Source organism: Anomaloglossus baeobatrachus, chromosome 7, assembly GCF_048569485.1.
Source record: "Anomaloglossus baeobatrachus isolate aAnoBae1 chromosome 7, aAnoBae1.hap1, whole genome shotgun sequence".
NCBI lineage: Eukaryota > Metazoa > Chordata > Amphibia > Anura > Aromobatidae > Anomaloglossus > Anomaloglossus baeobatrachus.
In genome coordinates, this window is record NC_134359.1 from 290709456 (window position 1) to 290730726 (window position 21271).

At 46.0% G+C, this 21271-nt stretch overlaps 1 protein-coding gene and 1 long non-coding RNA gene across 5 annotated transcripts in view; one reads left to right on the forward strand and one right to left on the reverse strand.

Annotated features, from left to right (window-relative positions):
- RGS11 (regulator of G protein signaling 11) overlaps positions 1 to 7107 on the forward strand; it is an 88619-nt gene extending 81512 nt beyond the window's left edge. For 2 of the 3 annotated variants that reach the window (XM_075318407.1, XM_075318408.1), the window contains exon 19: positions 6053 to 7107. In XM_075318407.1, the coding sequence (XP_075174522.1) occupies positions 6053 to 6176 (124 nt within the window). In that variant the 3' untranslated portion in view covers positions 6177 to 7107. The remainder of the gene's footprint in view (positions 1 to 6052) is intronic. The other variant, XM_075318409.1, reaches the window with a different exon arrangement.
- A 5938-nt stretch (positions 7108 to 13045) lies between these two features.
- LOC142246418 (uncharacterized) lies at positions 13046 to 19522 on the reverse strand. Of its 2 annotated transcripts, none has more exons than XR_012724894.1 (3): positions 19469 to 19522; positions 16057 to 16168; positions 13046 to 14370 (listed from the first exon to the last, which is right to left on the reverse strand). It is a non-coding gene; the product is annotated as an uncharacterized LOC142246418 (long non-coding RNA). The 2 variants fall into 2 exon arrangements; XR_012724895.1 differs by having other exon boundaries at positions 19446 to 19520.
- Positions 19523 to 21271: the final 1749 nt, after the last annotated feature.

Sequence of the window (21271 nt, forward strand, 5' to 3'; positions counted from 1 at the left end):
AATATTTACCCCCAAAGGAATGAAAGCTTAGGCGAAACAGTAATCATCAGCAGTTGTGATAAAAAAATTGAATTGGCACATCAATTCAAAAAGGGAATCAACAGGCCATGTTGCTATGTCCATGATAGTTAGATATAGGGATAGGGCAGCAACTGAGTCTTTACCCCCAGAGGAAGAAAAGATTAGTTGAAACTGTGATCGTGAGCAGTTGTGATCAAAAATGTAATTGGCACCCCATTTTCAAAAGGGAACCAACAGGCCATTTTGCTATTGCCATGGTATTTAAATATAGGGATAGGGCTGCAACTAAGTCTTTACCCCCAGAGGAACAAAAGCTTAGGTGAAACTGTGATTATGAACTGCGGTGATGAAAAATGTAATTGGCACCCCAATTCAAAAAGGGAATCAACAGGCCATTTTGCTATTGACATGGTATTTAGATTGTAAGGATAGGACAGCAAATTAATATTTACCCCCTGAAGGAAGAAAAGCCTAGGCGAAACCATGAACATGAGAAGCTGTGATGAAAAATTCAGTTGGCACCCCAGTTCAAAAAGGGAACCAACAGGACTGTCTGCCATGGCCACAGTAGTTTAATCTGAGTAGAGGGCATCAACTGAATCCTTACCTCCAGAGGAAGAAATGCCTTGGCGAAACTTTGATTATGAGCAGCTGTGATGAAAAATACAAACTGCTTTCTTTTAAAATGCCGTCAGCCTGGTATTGGGTAGATATACATCCAATGAAGTCCTGTGAATAGATTCTCTAAAAAAAAAAAGAAAATGAAAACCCTCCACATATATTGTTTAATTTTTACTTTTTTTTTTTTCTCATGTTAACAAGGTAAGAAATATAACTAGGTTTGTTCACAAAGTTACATTACGCACTGACCTATTTTTCCCAGAGATTTTTTTTCTTCTCTTTTACCTTTTGTATGAATCCGCCTTTGTGCGCACGCAGCCTCGATCACCCAATTCAAAGCAATACTTTCCATAAGTCAAGAAAAAAGACGTCAGCTTCTGCCTTTGTGAATATCACAAGCCTTTTAATATTTCTCGGCGTTAATCTTGGATTCGCTGCTGGAGGGGGCCCCCACTGCGTTGTGTGCCGCGCTCCCGTCCCTTTATAATAAAATGCTTTCCGCCAGCTGAACATTCAAAAAAAAAAAAATTAAGCTTCGGGCCAGCTTTAGATTATTTAAAAACCATCTGTGATCCTTCTTAAAAATTACATAAGGTCTATTATCCGTGAGATTTCACATGGAAAGAGCCTTCACTTCGAATCCACGTTATCTATAGAGACACAAATGTGACGCCGGCGCTGAGATTTTTATTTTTTTTTCTAGTTGTAAAGTTCAAAACAAAATGGAAAAAGCTGTAAGCGATGTGTGTACATCAAACTCAGAGGTAAAAAAAAAGCCAAAAAAAGTAAAACGCAAAAGAGACATGTAAAACAAAAAATGTAACTAAATAAACAAAATGGAAAAAGCTGTAAGCGATGTGTGTACATCAAACTCAGAGGTAAAAAAAAGCCGAAAAAGGTAGAACGCAAAAGAAACATGGAGAAGAAAAAATGTAAATAAAATGGAAAAGCTGTAAGCGATGTGTGTAAATCAAACTCAGAGGTAAAAAAAAGCCCAAAAAAAGTAAAACGCAAAAGAAACATGTTAAAGAAAAAAATGTAAACAAAATGGAAAAGCTGTAAGCGATGTGTGTACATCAAACTCAGAGGTAAAAAAAAAGCCAAAAAAAGTAAAATGCAAAAGAAACATGTAAAAGAAAAAAATGTAAATAAACAAAATGGAAAAAGCTGTAAGCGATGTGTGTACATCAAACTCAGAGGTAAAAAAAAAGCCAAAAAAAGTAAAACGCAAAAGAAACATGTAAAAGAAAAAATGTAAATAAATAAACAAAATGGAAAAAGGTGTGAGCGATGTGTGTACATCAAACTCAAAAGTAAAAAAAAAGCCAAAAAAAAAGTAAAACGCAAAAGAAACATGTAAAAGAAAAATGTAAATAAACAAAATGGAAAAAGCTGTAAGCGATGTGTGTACATCAAACTCAGAGGTAAAAAAAAGCCGAAAAAGGTAGAACGCAAAAGAAACATGGAAAAGAAAAAATGTAAATAAAATGGAAAAGCTGTAAGCGATGTGTGTAAATCAAACTCAGAGGTAAAAAAAAAGCCAAAAAAAGTAAAATGCAAAAGAAACATGTAAAAGAAAAAAATGTAAATAAACAAAATGGAAAAGCTGTAAGCGATGTGTGTACATCAAACTCAGAGGTAAAAAAAAAGCCAAAAAAAAGTAAAACGCAAAAGAAACATGTAAAAGAAAAAATGTAAATAAATAAACAAAATGGAAAAAGGTGTGAGCGATGTGTGTACATCAAACTCAGAGGTAAAAAAAAAGCCAAAAAAAAGTAAAACGCAAAAGAAACATGTAAAAGAAAAATGTAAATAAACAAAATGGAAAAAGCTGTAAGCGATGTGTGTACATCAAACTCAGGCTGGGGCCACACGGGCACTACTGCGATCCACTTGCATGAGACTCGGCTCGTGCTGGCAGTACAGCAGAGCCGAGTGTCATGCCTGTGTCCTTGCAACTGAGGTCCGTTCGTGCGAGCAGACCTCAGCTGCGGGGGGCGGGCCGGCACTCAGGAGGGGAGGGAGGGATTTCTCTCCCTCTCTCCTGTGTAGCCGGCTATTGCCATTCTCGCACTGCACTAGCAGTACATCGGTGTACCGCGAGTGCAGTGCGATTTTTCTCTCGCCCCATTCACTTGAATGGGTGCGAGAGGAAGAGACTCAGCTTACAATCGCAGCATGCTGCGATTGTTTTCTCAGTCCGATTAGGGCTGAGAAAATAATCGCCCATGTGTGCTGACACACAGGCTAGAATTGGTCCGAGGGGAATGCGATGTTTTATCGCACTCCACTCGCACTGTTTTTCTCGCCGTGTGGCTTAGCTCAGAGGTAAAAATAAAAACACAAAAAAAGTAAAACGGAAAAGAAACATGTAAAAGAGAAAATGTAAATAAATAAACAAATTGGAATAAGCTGTAAGCGATGTGTGTACATCAAACTCAGAGGTAAAAAAAAGCCGAAAAAGGTAGAACGCAAAAGAAACATGGAGAAGAAAAAATGTAAATAAAATGGAAAAGCTGTAAGCGATGTGTGTAAATCAAACTCAGAGGTAAAAAAAAGCCCAAAAAAAGTAAAACGCAAAAGAAACATGTTAAAGAAAAAAATGTAAACAAAATGGAAAAGCTGTAAGCGATGTGTGTACATCAAACTCAGAGGTAAAAAAAAAGCCAAAAAAAGTAAAATGCAAAAGAAACATGTAAAAGAAAAAAATGTAAATAAACAAAATGGAAAAAGCTGTAAGCGATGTGTGTACATCAAACTCAGAGGTAAAAAAAAAGCCAAAAAAAGTAAAACGCAAAAGAAACATGTAAAAGAAAAAATGTAAATAAATAAACAAAATGGAAAAAGGTGTGAGCGATGTGTGTACATCAAACTCAAAAGTAAAAAAAAAGCCAAAAAAAAAGTAAAACGCAAAAGAAACATGTAAAAGAAAAATGTAAATAAACAAAATGGAAAAAGCTGTAAGCGATGTGTGTACATCAAACTCAGAGGTAAAAAAAAGCCGAAAAAGGTAGAACGCAAAAGAAACATGGAAAAGAAAAAATGTAAATAAAATGGAAAAGCTGTAAGCGATGTGTGTAAATCAAACTCAGAGGTAAAAAAAAAGCCAAAAAAAGTAAAATGCAAAAGAAACATGTAAAAGAAAAAAATGTAAATAAACAAAATGGAAAAGCTGTAAGCGATGTGTGTACATCAAACTCAGAGGTAAAAAAAAAGCCAAAAAAAAGTAAAACGCAAAAGAAACATGTAAAAGAAAAAATGTAAATAAATAAACAAAATGGAAAAAGGTGTGAGCGATGTGTGTACATCAAACTCAGAGGTAAAAAAAAAGCCAAAAAAAAGTAAAACGCAAAAGAAACATGTAAAAGAAAAATGTAAATAAACAAAATGGAAAAAGCTGTAAGCGATGTGTGTACATCAAACTCAGGCTGGGGCCACACGGGCACTACTGCGATCCACTTGCATGAGACTCGGCTCGTGCTGGCAGTACAGCAGAGCCGAGTGTCATGCCTGTGTCCTTGCAACTGAGGTCCGTTCGTGCGAGCAGACCTCAGCTGCGGGGGGCGGGCCGGCACTCAGGAGGGGAGGGAGGGATTTCTCTCCCTCTCTCCTGTGTAGCCGGCTATTGCCATTCTCGCACTGCACTAGCAGTACATCGGTGTACCGCGAGTGCAGTGCGATTTTTCTCTCGCCCCATTCACTTGAATGGGTGCGAGAGGAAGAGACTCAGCTTACAATCGCAGCATGCTGCGATTGTTTTCTCAGTCCGATTAGGGCTGAGAAAATAATCGCCCATGTGTGCTGACACACAGGCTAGAATTGGTCCGAGGGGAATGCGATGTTTTATCGCACTCCACTCGCACTGTTTTTCTCGCCGTGTGGCTTAGCTCAGAGGTAAAAATAAAAACACAAAAAAAGTAAAACGGAAAAGAAACATGTAAAAGAGAAAATGTAAATAAATAAACAAATTGGAATAAGCTGTAAGCGATGTGTGTACATCAAACTCAGAGGTAAAAAAAATCCAAAAAAAAGTAAAACGCAAAAGAAACATGTAAAAGAAAAAATGTAAATAAATAAACAAAATGGAAAAAGCTGTAAGCGATGTGTGTACATCAAAGTCGGAGGTAAAAAAAAGTAAAATGTAAAAGAAAAAATGTAAATAAATCAATAAAAATAATAAAAAAACAACAAAACGTAAACAATCTGATAAAAAATATAAAATGGAATAAAACAAACGTAAAAATTTAGCCCCGATTCATCACGCTTTTTTGTCTTTTTTTTAGTATTGTGCCGATCCATTGTTGCTTTTGAGGCCTTTCTTCTAGATATACATTTTTATACTAGTAACATTTTTTTTGCGACTTTTCATTAATTCATTTGCGCCATTTTTTACTTTTTTTGTTTTGCATTAGGCCTTGTGCACACGTTGCATTTTTTTATGCATTTTTTTTCAAAATCTGCATGCATTTCCTGAAGCCAGCAAAGTCTATGAGATTTTTGAAGTGCTTGCAGATTTGGTGCAGATTTTGATGCAGAAAAAAATCTGCAACATGTCAGTTTTGGGGGAATTTTTTTTCTGCGTTTTTTTAGCCCATCCAGTCATTGACTTTGCTATAAAAATGCACGAAAACCGGATGCACTTTATGGTGAGTTTTTCTGCCTGAAGGTGCAGATTTGATGCAAGAAATTCCTGCACCAAATCTGCAGCGTGTGCACATACCCTTATGGGCTTGGTTAGATGGTTTAATATAATTGATACGTGTGAATTTATGAAATGTCGTAAACTTTGGGACCAATTTATATATATATATATATATATATATATATATATATATATATTTATATATATATATATATATATATACACACATAAAATAAATGGAACACTTAAACAGCAAAAGTGTTCCCTTTATTTTTTTGTATATATATATATATATATATATATATATATATATATATATATATATATATATACAGTGTGGTCCAAAAGTAGGTGGACAGTATGTGCAATAAGGTTATCAAACATGGTGTAAAGTGAAACTGACTCAGTTGCCCTTAGCAACCAATCAGATTGCACCTTTCATTTTCCAAAGAGTCTGTGAAGAATGAAAGGTGGAATCTGATTGGTTGCTAAGGGCAACTGGGTCAGTTTCACTTTACACCATGTTTGATAACCCTATTACATATACTGTCCACCTACTTTTGGACCACCCTGTGTATATATATATATATATAGAGAGAGAGAGCTTATCACCATTTTTTATATATATTTTTAAAATGTATATTATATATATAACATCATTTTTTATTATTATTATTTTTTTTTTTATTATTATTATTATTTTTTTTTACCTAATGTTTTAATTTCTAACTTTTTATTATCTCCTTTTATTTTTTTTTTCTATCTCAGGAATAATGTTCCCCTGGAATGCCAAATCTATATAGTAGATAAAGTCTTCACTGCCCGCCCAGATTCCCGGCTTTCCCAGACGGAGGGGGACACGGAGAGTTTAGAGTCTTCCACCGCGTTCTGACGGGGGACGCTGCCTCGGCGCTCTTGAATATCTCCCGTCTTGAAGAACAGGTGCCTTTTTATATGGAGGAGAGGACGTGCGGCCTGTATATAGCTGGTCACTCTGCACGCGGTGGATGTGGGCGTATTATAGCGTTATTACATGTGTGCGTTCTGTCTCCACTCATAATGAAGTTGAGCCTAACCATTCTTAGTCTTGGATACATCGCAACGTTTGTCTTCGGACAGGAGCCTTTTGGGGCATTAAGTTTACTCTCTTCCTTTTAGCTCATAGGGGGCGCCGTTGTATCCCCAGGGCACTGATTAGCACACGTATCGCCTCTGATACCTAGACATGTTCCCATATGGGTGAGTAGGACATTTTGGTCTTCGCACAGAGTCACCTCCTGCCTTGATGACAATGACCCCCCTAAGCCCGCAGTGTATCTGTGTATACACTGTATATAGGGTAGTTAGCGCACAGCCGCCGGCCACGGCCATGACTTCCATCACACAGAGAGGGAAGATTTGCTTTGAAATTAAAAGAACCCTGCGGGGGCGGAGCATGACACAAGCTATTATGCCCCACCCCCGCGGAGCCAGCACCAGGCACAGTGTATCACTTTTGGAATCACCCTTTCACACTTTGCACTCTCAAATATGCACTGAAGACTTTCCGAAGAGGACGAACAAAAACCTTTGTTACTTTTTAACACGTCTTACAGGTTCAATACATTTAGGTAGAATTCCCCTTTAAATACCCAGCATGCCTTGCAAGTGATGCTGGGACTTAGTAGTTTGGGCTGCCATGAACTGTTCGCCTGTTATACACGATATATAGGGTAGAGACTATCCTGTACTTATTTATTATATATATAGTATATATACGATCGGTGGTTTATTTATAATATTGTTATAATGTCACAATAAATAAAGAGATTTTTTTACAAAAACATCATGAATTGTGTGGTTATTGATTCAGGTTTATGTACCGTACTTTGCAAAAGTATTCACACCCATATTTTTTTTTCTACCCTAAGCAGTCTTAAGGCTAATACCTAATAGGACGCATCAACCTTATGATCTGTACTTTTCTTATAGAGAGGTAATAATGGATTAGTAAAAAGAATTGCAAAAGAACATTATTGTGTCACATATGCAAAAGTAATAGACTCTGCCCCATATATCAGGGTCCGGCCCGGACGGGCAGCGCTCCAGAGGGCTGTGTATCTAGGCTCCCGACGTTTTCTTAACCTTGGAACAGGCCCTGTAATTCTTGGCCGGCTCTGACAGAATTATGAGCTGCGCAGTGAATGATGAATGACATTATTAGGGTAAGAAGATATTTTTGGATGAACACATAAATTTGTGGCTGATATTAGAAAATGAAAATTGTATTTATTTTTTTACACACTGTATATATGCCTTATATTATTTATATTGATCCTGAGTCACATCCTGTATTATACTCCAGAGCTGTACTCACTATTCTGCTGGTGCAGTCACTGTACATACATTACATTACTGATCCTGAGTTATATCCTGTATTATACTCCAGAGCTGCACTCACTATTCTGCTGGTGCAGTCACTGTACATACATTACATTACTGATCCTGAGTTTCATCCTGTATTATACTCCAGAGCTGCACTCACTATTCTGCTGGTGCAGTCACTGTACATACATTACATTACTGATCCTGAGTTACATCCTGTATTACACTCCAGAGCTGCACTCACTATTCTGCTGGTGCCAGTCACTGTGTACATACATTACATTACTGATCCTGCATTACCTGCTGTATTATACTCCAGAGCTGCACTCACTATTCTGCTGATGCAGTCACTGTGTACATACATTACATTACTGATCCTGAGTTACCTCCTGTATTATACTCCAGAGCTGCACTCACTATTCTGCTGGTGCAGTCACTGTGCACATACATTACATTACTGATCCTGAGTTACTTCCTGTATTATACTCCAGAGCTGCACTCACTATTCTGCTGGTGCAGTCACTGTGTACATACATTACATTACTGATCCTGAGTTACCTCCTGTATTATACTCCAGAGCTGCACTCACTATTCTGCTGGTGCAGTCACTGTGTACATACATTACATTACTGATCCTGAGTTACCTCCTGTATTATACTCCAGAGCTGCACTCACTATTCTGCTGGTACAGTCACTGTGTACATACATTACATTGCTGATCCTGATTTACCTCCTGTATTATACTCCAGAGCTGCTGTCGCGGGCGGGGAGGAGGGTGTCAGCACACCGCGCTCACCCCTTCTGCTCGGGTCCGGCAGTTGCTCCTGGTGGCTCGAGCTGCGGGCCGGATCCCGGGGTGTCTCGAGCGACACTCCTCGCCCGTGAGTGAAAGGGGGGGTGTTTGTTGGGGTTATAGTTCGTGACGCCACCCACGGTTGTGGTGATTGCACCACCGCTGCTTTGGATGGGGATCCCGGGGATGGTGATGGGAGCAGCCAGGTGTTGTGTTGCCCCTCCGTGGGTAGGGGTTGGTGATCCCGGGGCCCGGTGGAGAGATGTGAAGTGTAGGGCCTGGAGGGCGCAGGGACGCGGGGGCAGCGCTGTGCCTTGCGGCACTGTGGTACTCACTCAGCCTGAGACACGGACACAGTTTGTACGGTAAACCAACGGCTGGTAGGACGGACCCACAGACGGCTGCACCTGCACTCCCGGTAGGTGACGGTGACGTCCCTCTTCCTTGCACCTGTTTGACTGATGGTAGCGGTGGATTCCCTCCGGTTACCCGCTCCCCGACTGCAATCTGGGCCGGAGGAGCTCTACACTTTGCCCGCAGGCGCTGGCCCTGGGGAAACTGGTGCCTTGGCGGTGGCGGTGTCTCCCCGGTAATGGTCGGGCTGTTGCCGTCAATCGGGACTTTGTTGTTGGGGGATCTACGTCCCCTTCACTGACGGATTCGGCAAATTGGGCGACTCCTAGCCTTGCCGGGGTCCGAGAGGCCCCTGCCCTGGTGCTGACTGTCCTTCGGAACACTGCTCCAGACCACCGGGCACACAGCCAACGGGGTCCTTCCAGGAACTTCCAAACGGTCCCCCTCCGGACAGTCACCGCCGTCGCTGACCTTGCTGTTCTAGCCCTACACACAGCTGGGCTCTCAGGCTTTGCACACTCTCTGCGCTGTCACCACTTCTTGCTTTCCTCCTTTTCCACTTTCCTTTCCTTTCACTTCTGGTTGTTTACTCAAGCTCGTCCCTGAGCTGACTGCCTCTTTTCTCTTGCCCTCCCTGGGCTCAACTGCCTGGTACTTCCTGCCTCCAGAGTTGTGAGCTCCTTGGTGGGCGGAGCCAACCGCCTGGCCCACCCCCTGGTGTGCATCAACAGCCTACTGGAGGAAGGCAACAAGGATTTCTGGTTAGCAGGTGTGCCTACCTGGAGTGTGGGGTGTGATGGTGTTGTTACCCGTGTCCCCTGGCTTGCCCAGGGCGACACATTCCCCCTTAGCAAAATGCAGACCGTCCGCGGGCTGCCGTCCTACACCGGTTTTATTTTTCTGTAAAAAGGGGATAACAGGGTTAAACATAACATACATGACATTTTTAATAAACTCTTCCCAAGACGGGAGGCACATTTTACTTTAACGTTTCAACGGTGTACGGTCACGGTTTCCGCTCTCTCCCACCCAAGCAACCTGGCCCTGATGCTGCCCCTAAAACCCAGGCAGCACCCCTTGACCCACAGTCCAGCACAAGTCACCCGAGCGGGATCTGTCCTTCCCCCTCCAGAGGGTAGCCACCGGTTCCTTTGGCAGCTGGGCCCTGGCCTGCTCTGCTCAGGGCCCTCCCTCCAACCTGCCTCTCCGGAGGCGGCATTGCGGAAACGGTAACGGTACCCAACATATTTACAAGCCACTAACGTTTGTGGTTGCCCTGCAGAGTTCACGGGCTTGTCCATAGCTAGTTCCCATGCATAAACTTTTAACGGTCCCCACGGGGACAACGGTGCCGGCTCCAGCCGGTTGCTAATCAACAACAAATCAGGTGACTTCTTCGGATCATTTTCACTTATCATTCTTTCATAACTTTGCAAACAAACAGGTGGTCCCAACGGGGACGGTGCCGCGGGCCTCCATTGCCCTACTCCAGTTCCTCTACTAAGGTGGACCCATCCTCTGCCACCAGCACCTCAAACATGCACTGACATGCCTGCTGTGGCAGGGGTACCCGGTACCCATTTCCACCGGTACGCAGAGTATGATAAACCACAGGGTCCCCCACATAGCGGGAACGCTCAATTGCTCCTTCAGCCGCAACAGCGGGCCCGGAGCTGGGGCAGGAGTCGTCATTTCTTGTTTCTGCGTCAGGCGGGTTGCCGCCAGCTGCCGCAGCCTCCTGGCCTCCAGCATCCACCACTTCATCCCCATCTGCAGTAACATGGAGCAGCAGAGTAGGCGAGCTTATGTTGGGGCGCCCCATCAGTGCCGGCAAGGGCGATGCATAGGCCGAGACTAGGCCGGGCCCCTCAGCCGCAGCGGCCGGTCCTGGGAGGACATAGGGACGTGGGTCACCAGTCGGTTCTGCTACATCTATTCCCCTTTCGCACATCGGGGCAGTTGTAATCAGCTCCTCCACCACGTTGGTCCACTGCTCCAGCATCTGAAAGATCTGATCCTGCTGGCGTTGGTGGAATTGTATCACCCGGGCCTTCATCCAAGCCACGGTCCCGGGCTCAGGGTCTGGCACAGTCTCTACTGGGACTTCAGGCACCACGCTGTTAAGGGGTCGTGGTTCTAGCGGTTCCCCTTGGTGCATTTCAGGGCTGTCCTGGACGTCTGCAGCCGGCTGGTCCGCCGGAGCGGCCAGGCAGGGTATCGCTACCGGTTGGGCAGGTAGCGGGCCTAGTGGCGGGGCGGCAGCCACCATCGCGGGTAGCGGGGAGAGAGGCAGGGTGAGCGGGAGCCGGCCGGGCCCCTCAGCCGCAGCGGCCGATCCTTCAGGAATACAGGGGCGTGGGTCACTTACCCGCTCCTCCAAATCCTCTTCTGCCTCGCGTCTCCACATAGCAGCCACCACGTCCGCCATGTCGGTCTCCCACTCCTCCAGGAGGAGTTGCATCTGGGCCTGCAGACGGTTACTCAGCGGGACGGTCCGGTCCCTCAACCACGTCGCCGTGCCGGGCGCGGGGGCTTCCTCGTTGCGAGCTGAATCTTGCATCTTGGTAACGAGGCTTTTCCAGGAACCCAATCAGTCTGCAGAGTCCTGGCGTCCCTGCTTTTATAGCCGCAGCTACATGCGGCCGGCCGCCATCGCGTCCCCCTTAGCTCTTTTCGGCCCCTCCTCTCTCGGGGCGGGGTTTTGGCCTTCGCGCCTCTACTGCTCGAGAAGACGCTCGAGCGGGAACTTTTCGCGCCAAAGATGGCGGCTTCTGAAATTTTTCTGCCGGATACCTCCGGCGGTAACAAGGAGCACCTCTACCAGACGGCAGAGCGGTAAGATCCTGTTCGTGACGCCAAGTTGTCGCGGGCGGGGAGGAGGGTGTCAGCACACCGCGCTCACCCCTTCTGCTCGGGTCCGGCAGTTGCTCCTGGTGGCTCGAGCTGCGGGCCGGATCCCGGGGTGTCTCGAGCGACACTCCTCGCCTGTGAGTGAAAGGGGGGGTGTTTGTTGGGGTTATAGTTCGTGACGCCACCCACGGTTGTGGTGATTGCACCACCGCTGCTTTGGATGGGGATCCCGGGGATGGTGATGGGAGCAGCCAGGTGTTGTGTTGCCCCTCCGTGGGTAGGGGTTGGTGATCCCGGGGCCCGGTGGAGAGATGTGAAGTGTAGGGCCTGGAGGGCGCAGGGACGCGGGGGCAGCGCTGTGCCTTGCGGCACTGTGGTACTCACTCAGCCTGAGACACGGACACAGTTTGTACGATAAACCAACGGCTGGTAGGACGGACCCACAGACGGCTGCACCTGCACTCCCGGTAGGTGACGGTGACGTCCCTCTTCCTTGCACCTGTTTGACTGATGGTAGCGGTGGATTCCCTCCGGTTACCCGCTCCCCGACTGCAATCTGGGCCGGAGGAGCTCTACACTTTGCCCGCAGGCGCTGGCCCTGGGGAAACTGGTGCCTTGGCGGTGGCGGTGTCTCCCCGGTAATGGTCGGGCTGTTGCCGTCAATCGGGACTTTGTTGTTGGGGGATCTACGTCCCCTTCACTGACGGATTCGGCAAATTGGGCGACTCCTAGCCTTGCCGGGGTCCGAGAGGCCCCTGCCCTGGTGCTGACTGTCCTTCGGAACACTGCTCCAGACCACCGGGCACACAGCCAACGGGGTCCTTCCAGGAACTTCCAAACGGTCCCCCTCCGGACAGTCACCGCCGTCGCTGACCTTGCTGTTCTAGCCCTACACACAGCTGGGCTCTCAGGCTTTGCACACTCTCTGCGCTGTCACCACTTCTTGCTTTCCTCCTTTTCCACTTTCCTTTCCTTCACTTTCACTTCTGGTTGTTTACTCAAGCTTGTCCCTGAGCTGACTGCCTCTTTTCTCTTGCCCTCCCTGGGCTCAACTGCCTGGTACTTCCTGCCTCCAGAGTTGTGAGCTCCTTGGTGGGCGGAGCCAACCACCTGGCCCACCCCCTGGTGTGCATCAACAGCCTACTGGAGGAAGGCAACAAGGATTTCTGGTTAGCAGGTGTGCCTACCTGGAGTGTGGGGTGTGATGGTGTTGTTACCCGTGTCCCCTGGCTTGCCCAGGGCGACACACTGCACTCACTATTCTGCTGGTGCAGTGACTGCCAGGACCCAACTACCACCAATTTTCCCCCCTAGAAAGACACGACACCGTTCTCTTATAAATTAAAATACTTTTATTTGAATTTTCCATTTTGGAGAGAGGCATGGAGAAAAAACCACTCTCATCTTTTGGCATAAAATTTGGTTGCAGCTTTAAACCAGGCATTAACTTGCCAACATCACGGGGTTCAGGTAAATGTACCGCCTTCCGGCCGTCCGGCGCGGGTATTTCACCACCACTTTTTCTACCCCTTCCGCTGCTGCGACTTAAACACAGAAAAACTCAATCAACTTGGAAAACAAAAAGGGAGGGAGGGTGGGAAACAGGTCCGGGTCCTGCAGCCGAGAGGCTGGAAGCTGGGCAGCACGGTGATATGTATCCAGGAGGCGGGGCTTAGGCCAGTCACACCACAGGAGGCGGGGGCGGCAGGTCAGTGTCTTTCTAGGGGGAGACCTCTATTTAAACATGCATAGGGGCCAGCAGTCAGGGGGCAGCATCTCAAGTTTCTGGCTGCAGTGCCCCTCAGACTGCCAGGACCCAACTACCACCAATTTTCCCCCCTAGAAAGACACGACACCGTTCTCTTATAAATTAAAATACTTTTATTTGAATTTTCCATTTTGGAGAGAGGCATGGAGAAAAAACCACTCTCATCTTTTGGCATAAAATTTGGTCGCAGCTTTAAACCAGGCATTAACTTGCCAACATCACGGGGTTCAGGTAAATGTACCGCCTTCCGGCCCTCCGGCGCGGGTATTTCACCACCACTTTTTCTACCCCTTCCGCCAAGGAGCAGCACCGCGCCAGCAAGCTGCGACCCCCCCCCAAAAACTGAAATACCTGAGCCGTCCCAGGCATTTCCGAAACCACCATATCCATAACATCATCATTTTGGGGTGTACCCATCCGAGCTTAAGGACAGCCAAATATTGCCTTCCAGCTGGCGGTGCCAGACCAACAACCTCTTTTTTTTTTTTTTTTTTTTTTATTTTTTTTTTTTATAAAAAACACTTTATTAACAGCACAACTTGGGTAGGCCCTGATCGACCATGCGCCAGGAGAGATCCTTATCACATTCTTCCATAGCTCCAAGCCCCCTGGGCCAGAGGGTAACCGTCGACCGGATCGTTGTAACACTCCGCACTAAAACAGGGAAATTTGTACCTCTCTGACCGGATAAGGGTAAGAGGCCTAGCTAGACGGCCTTGGACCAGCTACTTGAAGCCTATGTGTATCACCAAGTCGGTTGTAGAAAAGAGAGCTCACGCAATCTTGATCGCCTCTGATAGACCCACCGCTGAGCCAAGCACCGGCAACCTTTCCAATTACTTTCACTGTAACAGGAACCAAGAACCGACCACCAAGGCGAAGAGGCGAAGATCCGCTCTCCTCGCAGACAACATACATGGAAGTAACCTCGGACCCAATCACTGGGCCGACTTGGATCTGAAAGGCAAAAACACTGTCAGAACAGGGAATTCTCGTAACCATCAAACACCTCGTCTCTCCAAGGTGGTACTGACAAATACCCACAAAAAAAATTTTTTTTTTTTTTTTTTTGGATAAACAAATCACAATCATGTCATTTTACATTAGCCCTGTACACTGTTCTGAATCTCCTTACGTGTCGAATAAAACCCGAATTCAAAAAACCAACTCCGACCTGACGTCCCTCATAATGCATTTCCATTGTCGTTACCTGATCCACTGAAACTGTGCTCATGTATGCTGGCTCCTGAAGCCTTGTAGCACCCCAACTCTGGGAGAGTACGTGCCGGGTACCACGGCTGGCAAACACCAAAATAACGAGTAACCGTCGCATTACCAACCAAAAACCAGCCCACAAAATGGAGGACCAACTACGTAACGCTAAAATGAAGGGCCGTCGTCATGGGTAAAAACTGGTCCCATACACCCGCTCGCCTAAGAGACATAAACGACAACGTCGGGACACCCGCCGAGTGAGGGAAAAAGATCCAAAATATCAATGTATAGATTTGCAATGGGGCGAACAATCCAAACCCCCACTTTTTTCTTTTTCTTTTTTTTTTTTTTAAAAACAAAACAAACAATCTTCGGCTAAAAAAGAATAGGCCTGCTGTGCTCCACTCGCTTACCATAATCATCCAACCCTTCAATACCTTTCACCCCACAAGAACCTCATCGCTTCAATACCGTTCCGCAATTTAAAAATGGGAAGACCGACCTCGTAACAGTTTGCTTGCAACCGAAATTGGTGCACATTCGCTGAATACTGCAGGGCGTGTATTACTAGAGGGTGGCTTGTAAAATCGTCACGCACATAAACCACCAGAGCAACATCCGCTGAATAACGTACCATCGAACCGTCAGGTCAATGCAAAATGGAGGCCCGGATCATAGGCCTAACTTCACCGAGCACCCCACCATCTAGCTGAGAACTCCAACCTTGATCCTGCTGGTGAGTGGAGTTACCAAAAATACCTGAGATTGGGATTGCAATAAGGTGCCCGATGCTAACCCGGAACCCAGATGCCTGTTTTGTCTTCAACCCTGCATTGACCCATAGGCATTCCAAGCCACAAAAAACCTAATCAGCCTGATTACTTATTCGAGGAAAGGGCTGGTTAAGGCTTTTACCCACCGGCATCGTCGGACCACTGGTCATTCTCCTATTTCCCAGTCCACCCCCCTTTTTGTGTAGCTGGAACCGAAATAGGGGGAAAGACGCAATCAAAGTTAGGTTAATGGACCATGCCCCCCCCCGGGCCCAGCATAAGGAGCATTTTTTTTTTTTTTTTTATATAACTATATAAACACTTTGTATCGCAAATGATCCCAAACAGCTGGCCCTGCAACGCCGTAATACTCCATCTACAAATCTGTCTGTTCCTGCTCTTGAAACTATTATGGCATGGCACGGTGGCTCAATGGCTAGCTGCAGCCCTGGGGACCTGGGCCCAAATCCCGCCAAGGACACCATCCGCAAGGAGCCTGTACGTTCTCCCCGTGACTGCGTGGGTCTACTCCGGGCACTCTAGCCTCCTCCCACACCCCCATAAACATACAGATAGGGAATCCAGACCGTAAGCCCCGATGGGGCAGCGTCCCCAATCCATGCAACGCACACAAAAACTAAAAGTGAATTTATACCTTTTAGAATATGTATGTGGAAGTAATTGTCCAGAAAATATTAGCGGGCATAATTATTCTGCGAATAGCTAACATTGCCGGTTTTCCCATCTCACTTGTTTATTTTCGGTTCCTACGGTAAGGAAAACCAATTAAAACATACGTAATTAACCAAAGAGGGAAAATCTAGTACAAAAGGATGAAAATTACTTCACTACAAAAAAGAAGCAGTTTTAGAAAAACAATCAAACCATGCAAATGTACAGAAATATACTTCACACATTTCGATAAAACTATCTGTGGCCAATATCGATCCCTTCTTTCAATTACAGCATGACATTAGGGGTAAAACAGGGGTGTTAGATCCCGTGATCCCATAATATTGTCACTAATCAATAAATCACTTGAAGGGTCAGTTAACCGGTGGCAACAAAATTATTACAAGGAATGGAGGCCGCCTGTATTAAACTAAGGTTGAAAAATTAAGATATGTTTAATTTTTGAAAGACGTCTCAGAGGATATCTCATTTGTACCTCTTCCGACAGGCCTACAAGCTGCCGTAACCCTCAGTCTAGATGAAGAGATGGATGTTTAAAAACCGCGCCAAAGACCACTGGTGCAGGAGATGGATTTAACGTGACTTTATTCCATATTCAGGTCTACGCGTTTCAGGAGCGTCCGCTCCCTTCCTCAGGACAATACAGGCACAAGCAACATCAAAATCAGCAGTCAAAGAATGAACCGAAAACTTTATACCTTCCGGTGTGACGTCATTAGTACGCCCACTTGACCCAGAAAAGAAAAAAATCGGCGGGAATTACATACATTCATTGAATAAAACAGTAACATGATTTCAATGCAAAAACCGCTTTTCCTTGTCATGAACATATCTATTAAAATTGTCATTAAAAAACCAGATGAAATAAAATAAAAATTTATTTTATTTCATTTTATTTCATCTGGTTTTTTAATGACAATTTTAATAGATATGTTCATGACAAGGAAAAGCGGTTTTTGCATTGAAATCATGTTACTGTTTTATTCAATGAATGTATGTAATTCCCGCCGATTTTTTTCTTTTCTGGGTCAAGTGGGCGTACTAATGACGTCACACCGGAAGGTATAAAGTTTTCGGTTCATTCTTTGACTGCTGATTTTGATGTTGCTTGTGCCTGTATTGTCCTGAGGAAGGGAGCGGACGCTCCTGAAACGCGTAGACCTGAATATGGAATAAAGTCACGTTAAATCCATCTCCTGCACCAGTGGTCTTTGGCGCGGTTTTTAAACATCCATCTCTTCATCTATACTATTCATCACTGGGATGACTGCTGCCTTTGACCCAATCCATATGCCTGCATAGTGGTTGTGACTTTCACAACTACACTTGGTGAGTAACCTCTGCGAATCATACCCCATTTGTTTGTCGGGTAAGACCCTATTGCGCTCCTTTTCCACAGTGTTTTGCACGTAACCCTCAGTCTGATACATCGCCGCACAATCAGCTCTGCCCTCATCTACTGTATCCTCACCTATCCCCTGTAGACTGTGAGCCCTCGCGGGCAGGGTCCTCTCTCCTCCTGTAGACTGTGAGCCCTCGCGGGCAGGGTCCTCTCTCCTCCTGTACCAGACCGTGCCTTGTATGGTTTATGATTATTATACTGGTACGTATTATGTAAAAACCCCTTTCGCATGCAAAGCGCCATGAATTATATGGCGCATAATAAATAATAATAATTTGTATAAATACCCGTGTGGTCAATATAAATAAACTGCCACCAGACTTAATCCTCCGAAATAGGGAAGGCTTCTTTACAGTTAGAGCAGGTAGATTGTGGAATGCTGTCTACAAGGGGTAGGAATGCTAGATACCATCACAGCTTTTACCAGGAACGGGGGAAGGGCGATTCCCTCAGCACCAATAACATTGTTTGTTATAAATAACTTAGTGACAACATGTAGAGCTGGGCGGGACGCCTGTTACCTGTGACATCACGTTATCCTCCCTAGGGGGACTTATCCCACCCCGCACTCCCCATCAGGGTACTCACCTGGTGATTCAGGAAATGGCAAGACGACTGGATCTAGCTCTACCCACGTAACGCCTGCTACGACGACGCTCACACCTATCCAAGGGTTAAGATGACAGATTCCGGACATGGTGGCTACCCATGCCAAAGCTTGCTACCGTGACCCCTGCACATGACCGTACAACGCGATAGTCGGCACCGCACCCACCGCCGCCATAACATGCTGAAATCCACTGTGTGACAACGGGGCGGGGCTGTTAACAGTCACCATTGTCATAATGTCAAATGGAGTGTGTTTTGGCCTGGGAGGGGGCTTGGTGTAGGTGTGGTATCAGCAGGAGGGAAAACATGCCACCTGCTGACTGTTGCTTCTTGCCCCTGTTCACTATCAGCCCCCCTCAATTTGAACATTGAAGTCCTAACAGAATCCCTTAACCCGCCCGCTCACTGGGAGACCCACATGGTCCCTGGTTCATTCCCAGGCTAGCCCCCTTGGCATTCCCGGGGCATACAAACGGAGGGGAGGGGAGGTTCAGTGTGTGTGGGATGGGGTGATTTGAACTCTTGCAGGTTAGTGCCTGCATACTATATTCCCCCCCAACGTGCCTCCAACCTGCGCTGTGACAGGGACTGCACTGAATCTGCACTTCAATTAGGCTGTGTGTGTAATTCATGCGTCCTGCGTCCCCTGCACAGTCTATGGAGACTGTGCAGAGGCCGTACGCACGTTGCATAGTAGAACGCAGCGATTCAGCTGTTGCCCGAATCGCTGTGTTCTAAGAAGTGACATGTCACTTCCGTGCGCTCCGCCGGCAGCTCCTGCTCTGTCTATGGCAGGAGCTGCAGGCTGAGCGCACGTTCTCTACCGGCACCATGCGCCTCAGAACGGAGCTTTTCAGCTGCGCTCTGAGGCACACCTTTTAGGTGCCGTGCAGAGCGCACACAGCCCTACCCAGCTCCTCCTCGGCACTGGCGACGGTGTCTGGTCGGCGGTGGCTGGGCGGCGGGTGGGCGGGGCCAATGACAAAGAGCGCGAAGCGCTCTTTTTCAAACTTAATGGCGGCTCAAGCTGACCGGCGGGCGGGTAGTTCCCTCAGAACGCCGCTCGCCGGCGCACGTAGCTTGAGCCTCAGCAGGGAGGGAGCCGCTCACAGCAAACAGCGCCGTGAGCAGAACGCTTTTCTCCATGCTGATTTTAGGGGAGGAGGGGGGGGAGGATGGGGGGAGGGGGGGGGGTGAGGGTGTTAAATAATGGCGAGCACAAGCGGACCAGCGGGCGGGTAGTTCCCTTAGAACGCCGCGCTCACCGGTCACACATCGCTTGTGCCTCAGCAGAGAGGGAGCCGCTCACAGCTAACAGTGCTGTGAGCTGAAACGCTTACCTCCCTGCTGATAGCTCTCTTACCGCCTCCAGGAGCGGGTCCCTGTGTCCGGCTGCCCAAACAGGTCCGGGTCCTGCAGCCGAGAGGCTGGAAGCTGGGCAGCACAGTGATATGTATCCAGGAGGCGGGGCTTAGGCCAGTCACACCACAGAAGGCGGGGGCGGCAGGTCAGTGTCTTTCCAGGGGGGAGAACTCTATTTAAACATGCATAGGGGCCAGCAGTCAGGGGGCAGCATCTCAAGTTTCTGGCTGCAGTACCCCTCACACTGTGTACATACATTACATTACTGATCCTGAGTTACCTCCTGTATTATACTCCAGAGTAGCACTCACTATTCTGCTGGTGCAGTCACTGTGTACATACATTACATTACTGATCCTGAGTTACCTCCTGTATTATACTCCAGACCTGCACTCACTATTCTGCTGGTACAGTCACTGTGTACATACATTACATTACTGATCCTGAGATACTTCCTGTATTACTCCAGAGCTGCGCTCACTATTCTGCTGGTGCAGTCACTGTGTACATACATTACATTACTGATCCTGAGTTACTTCCTGTATTACTCCAGAGCTGCACTCACTATTCTGCTGGTGCAGTCACTGTGTACATACATTACATTACTGATCCTGAGTTACTTCCTGTATTATACTCCAGACCTGCACTCACTATTCTGCTGGTGCAGTCACTGTGTACATACATTACATTACTGATCCTGAGTTACCTCCTGTATTATACTCCAGAGCTGCACTCACTATTCTGCTGGTGCAGTCACTGTGTACATACATTACATTACTGATCCTGAGTTACCTCCTGTATTATACTCCAGACCTGCACTCACTATTCTGCTGGTACAGTCACTGTGTACATACATTACATTACTGATCCTGAGTTACTTCCTGTATTACTCCAGAGCTGCACTCACTATTCTGCTGGTGCAGTCACTGTGTACATACATTACATTACTGATCCTGATTTACCTCCTGTATTATACTCCAGAGCTGCACTCACTATTCTGCTGATGCAGTCATTGTGTACATACATTACTGATCCTGAGTTACCTCCTGTATTATACTCCAGAGCTGCACTCACTATTCTGCTGGTGCAGTCACTGTGTACATACATTACATTACTGATCCTGAGTTACCTCCTGTATTATACTCCAGAGCTGCACTCACTATTCTGCTGGTGCAGTCACTGTGTACATACATTACATTTCTGATCCTGAATTACTTCTTGTAATGTGCTTCACAGCTGTACTCAAACTTACTGACTACAAATGATCCCAGCACGATTTATAAAGACACTGATTATGGACTGAATAATTGTAGTGTGATATCAATGTATTTTCCCCTTCATTCCTCCATCCGCTTTCTCACATGCTGCAGGTTTGTCCTCTGATGTCACAGATTAAATCTATGCTTACTCAGACATTCCTCCAGATATAGCTCCAAGACAATCAGGTAATGTAATCCCTTCACGCAGCAAAGCCGCGCCATGGATGAGGTTCAGTGACTGAGGCCGGAGCCGAAAAATGGCCAAATACACCAACTGCAATCTGCAGAAAGGACAAAAAACAAATCACTATCACCATTTCCCCATATTATACCCTATCTGTGCATGTATAAATTATATATATATATATATATATATATATATATATATATATATATATATATATATATATATATATATATATATATATATATATAGTGTCTTGCCACAGTATTCACTCCCTTGGCTTTTAACCTATTTTGTTACATTACAACCTGTGTAGAAATATTTCTGTAATCCAATTTGTATGTGATGCATCAGAACTAAA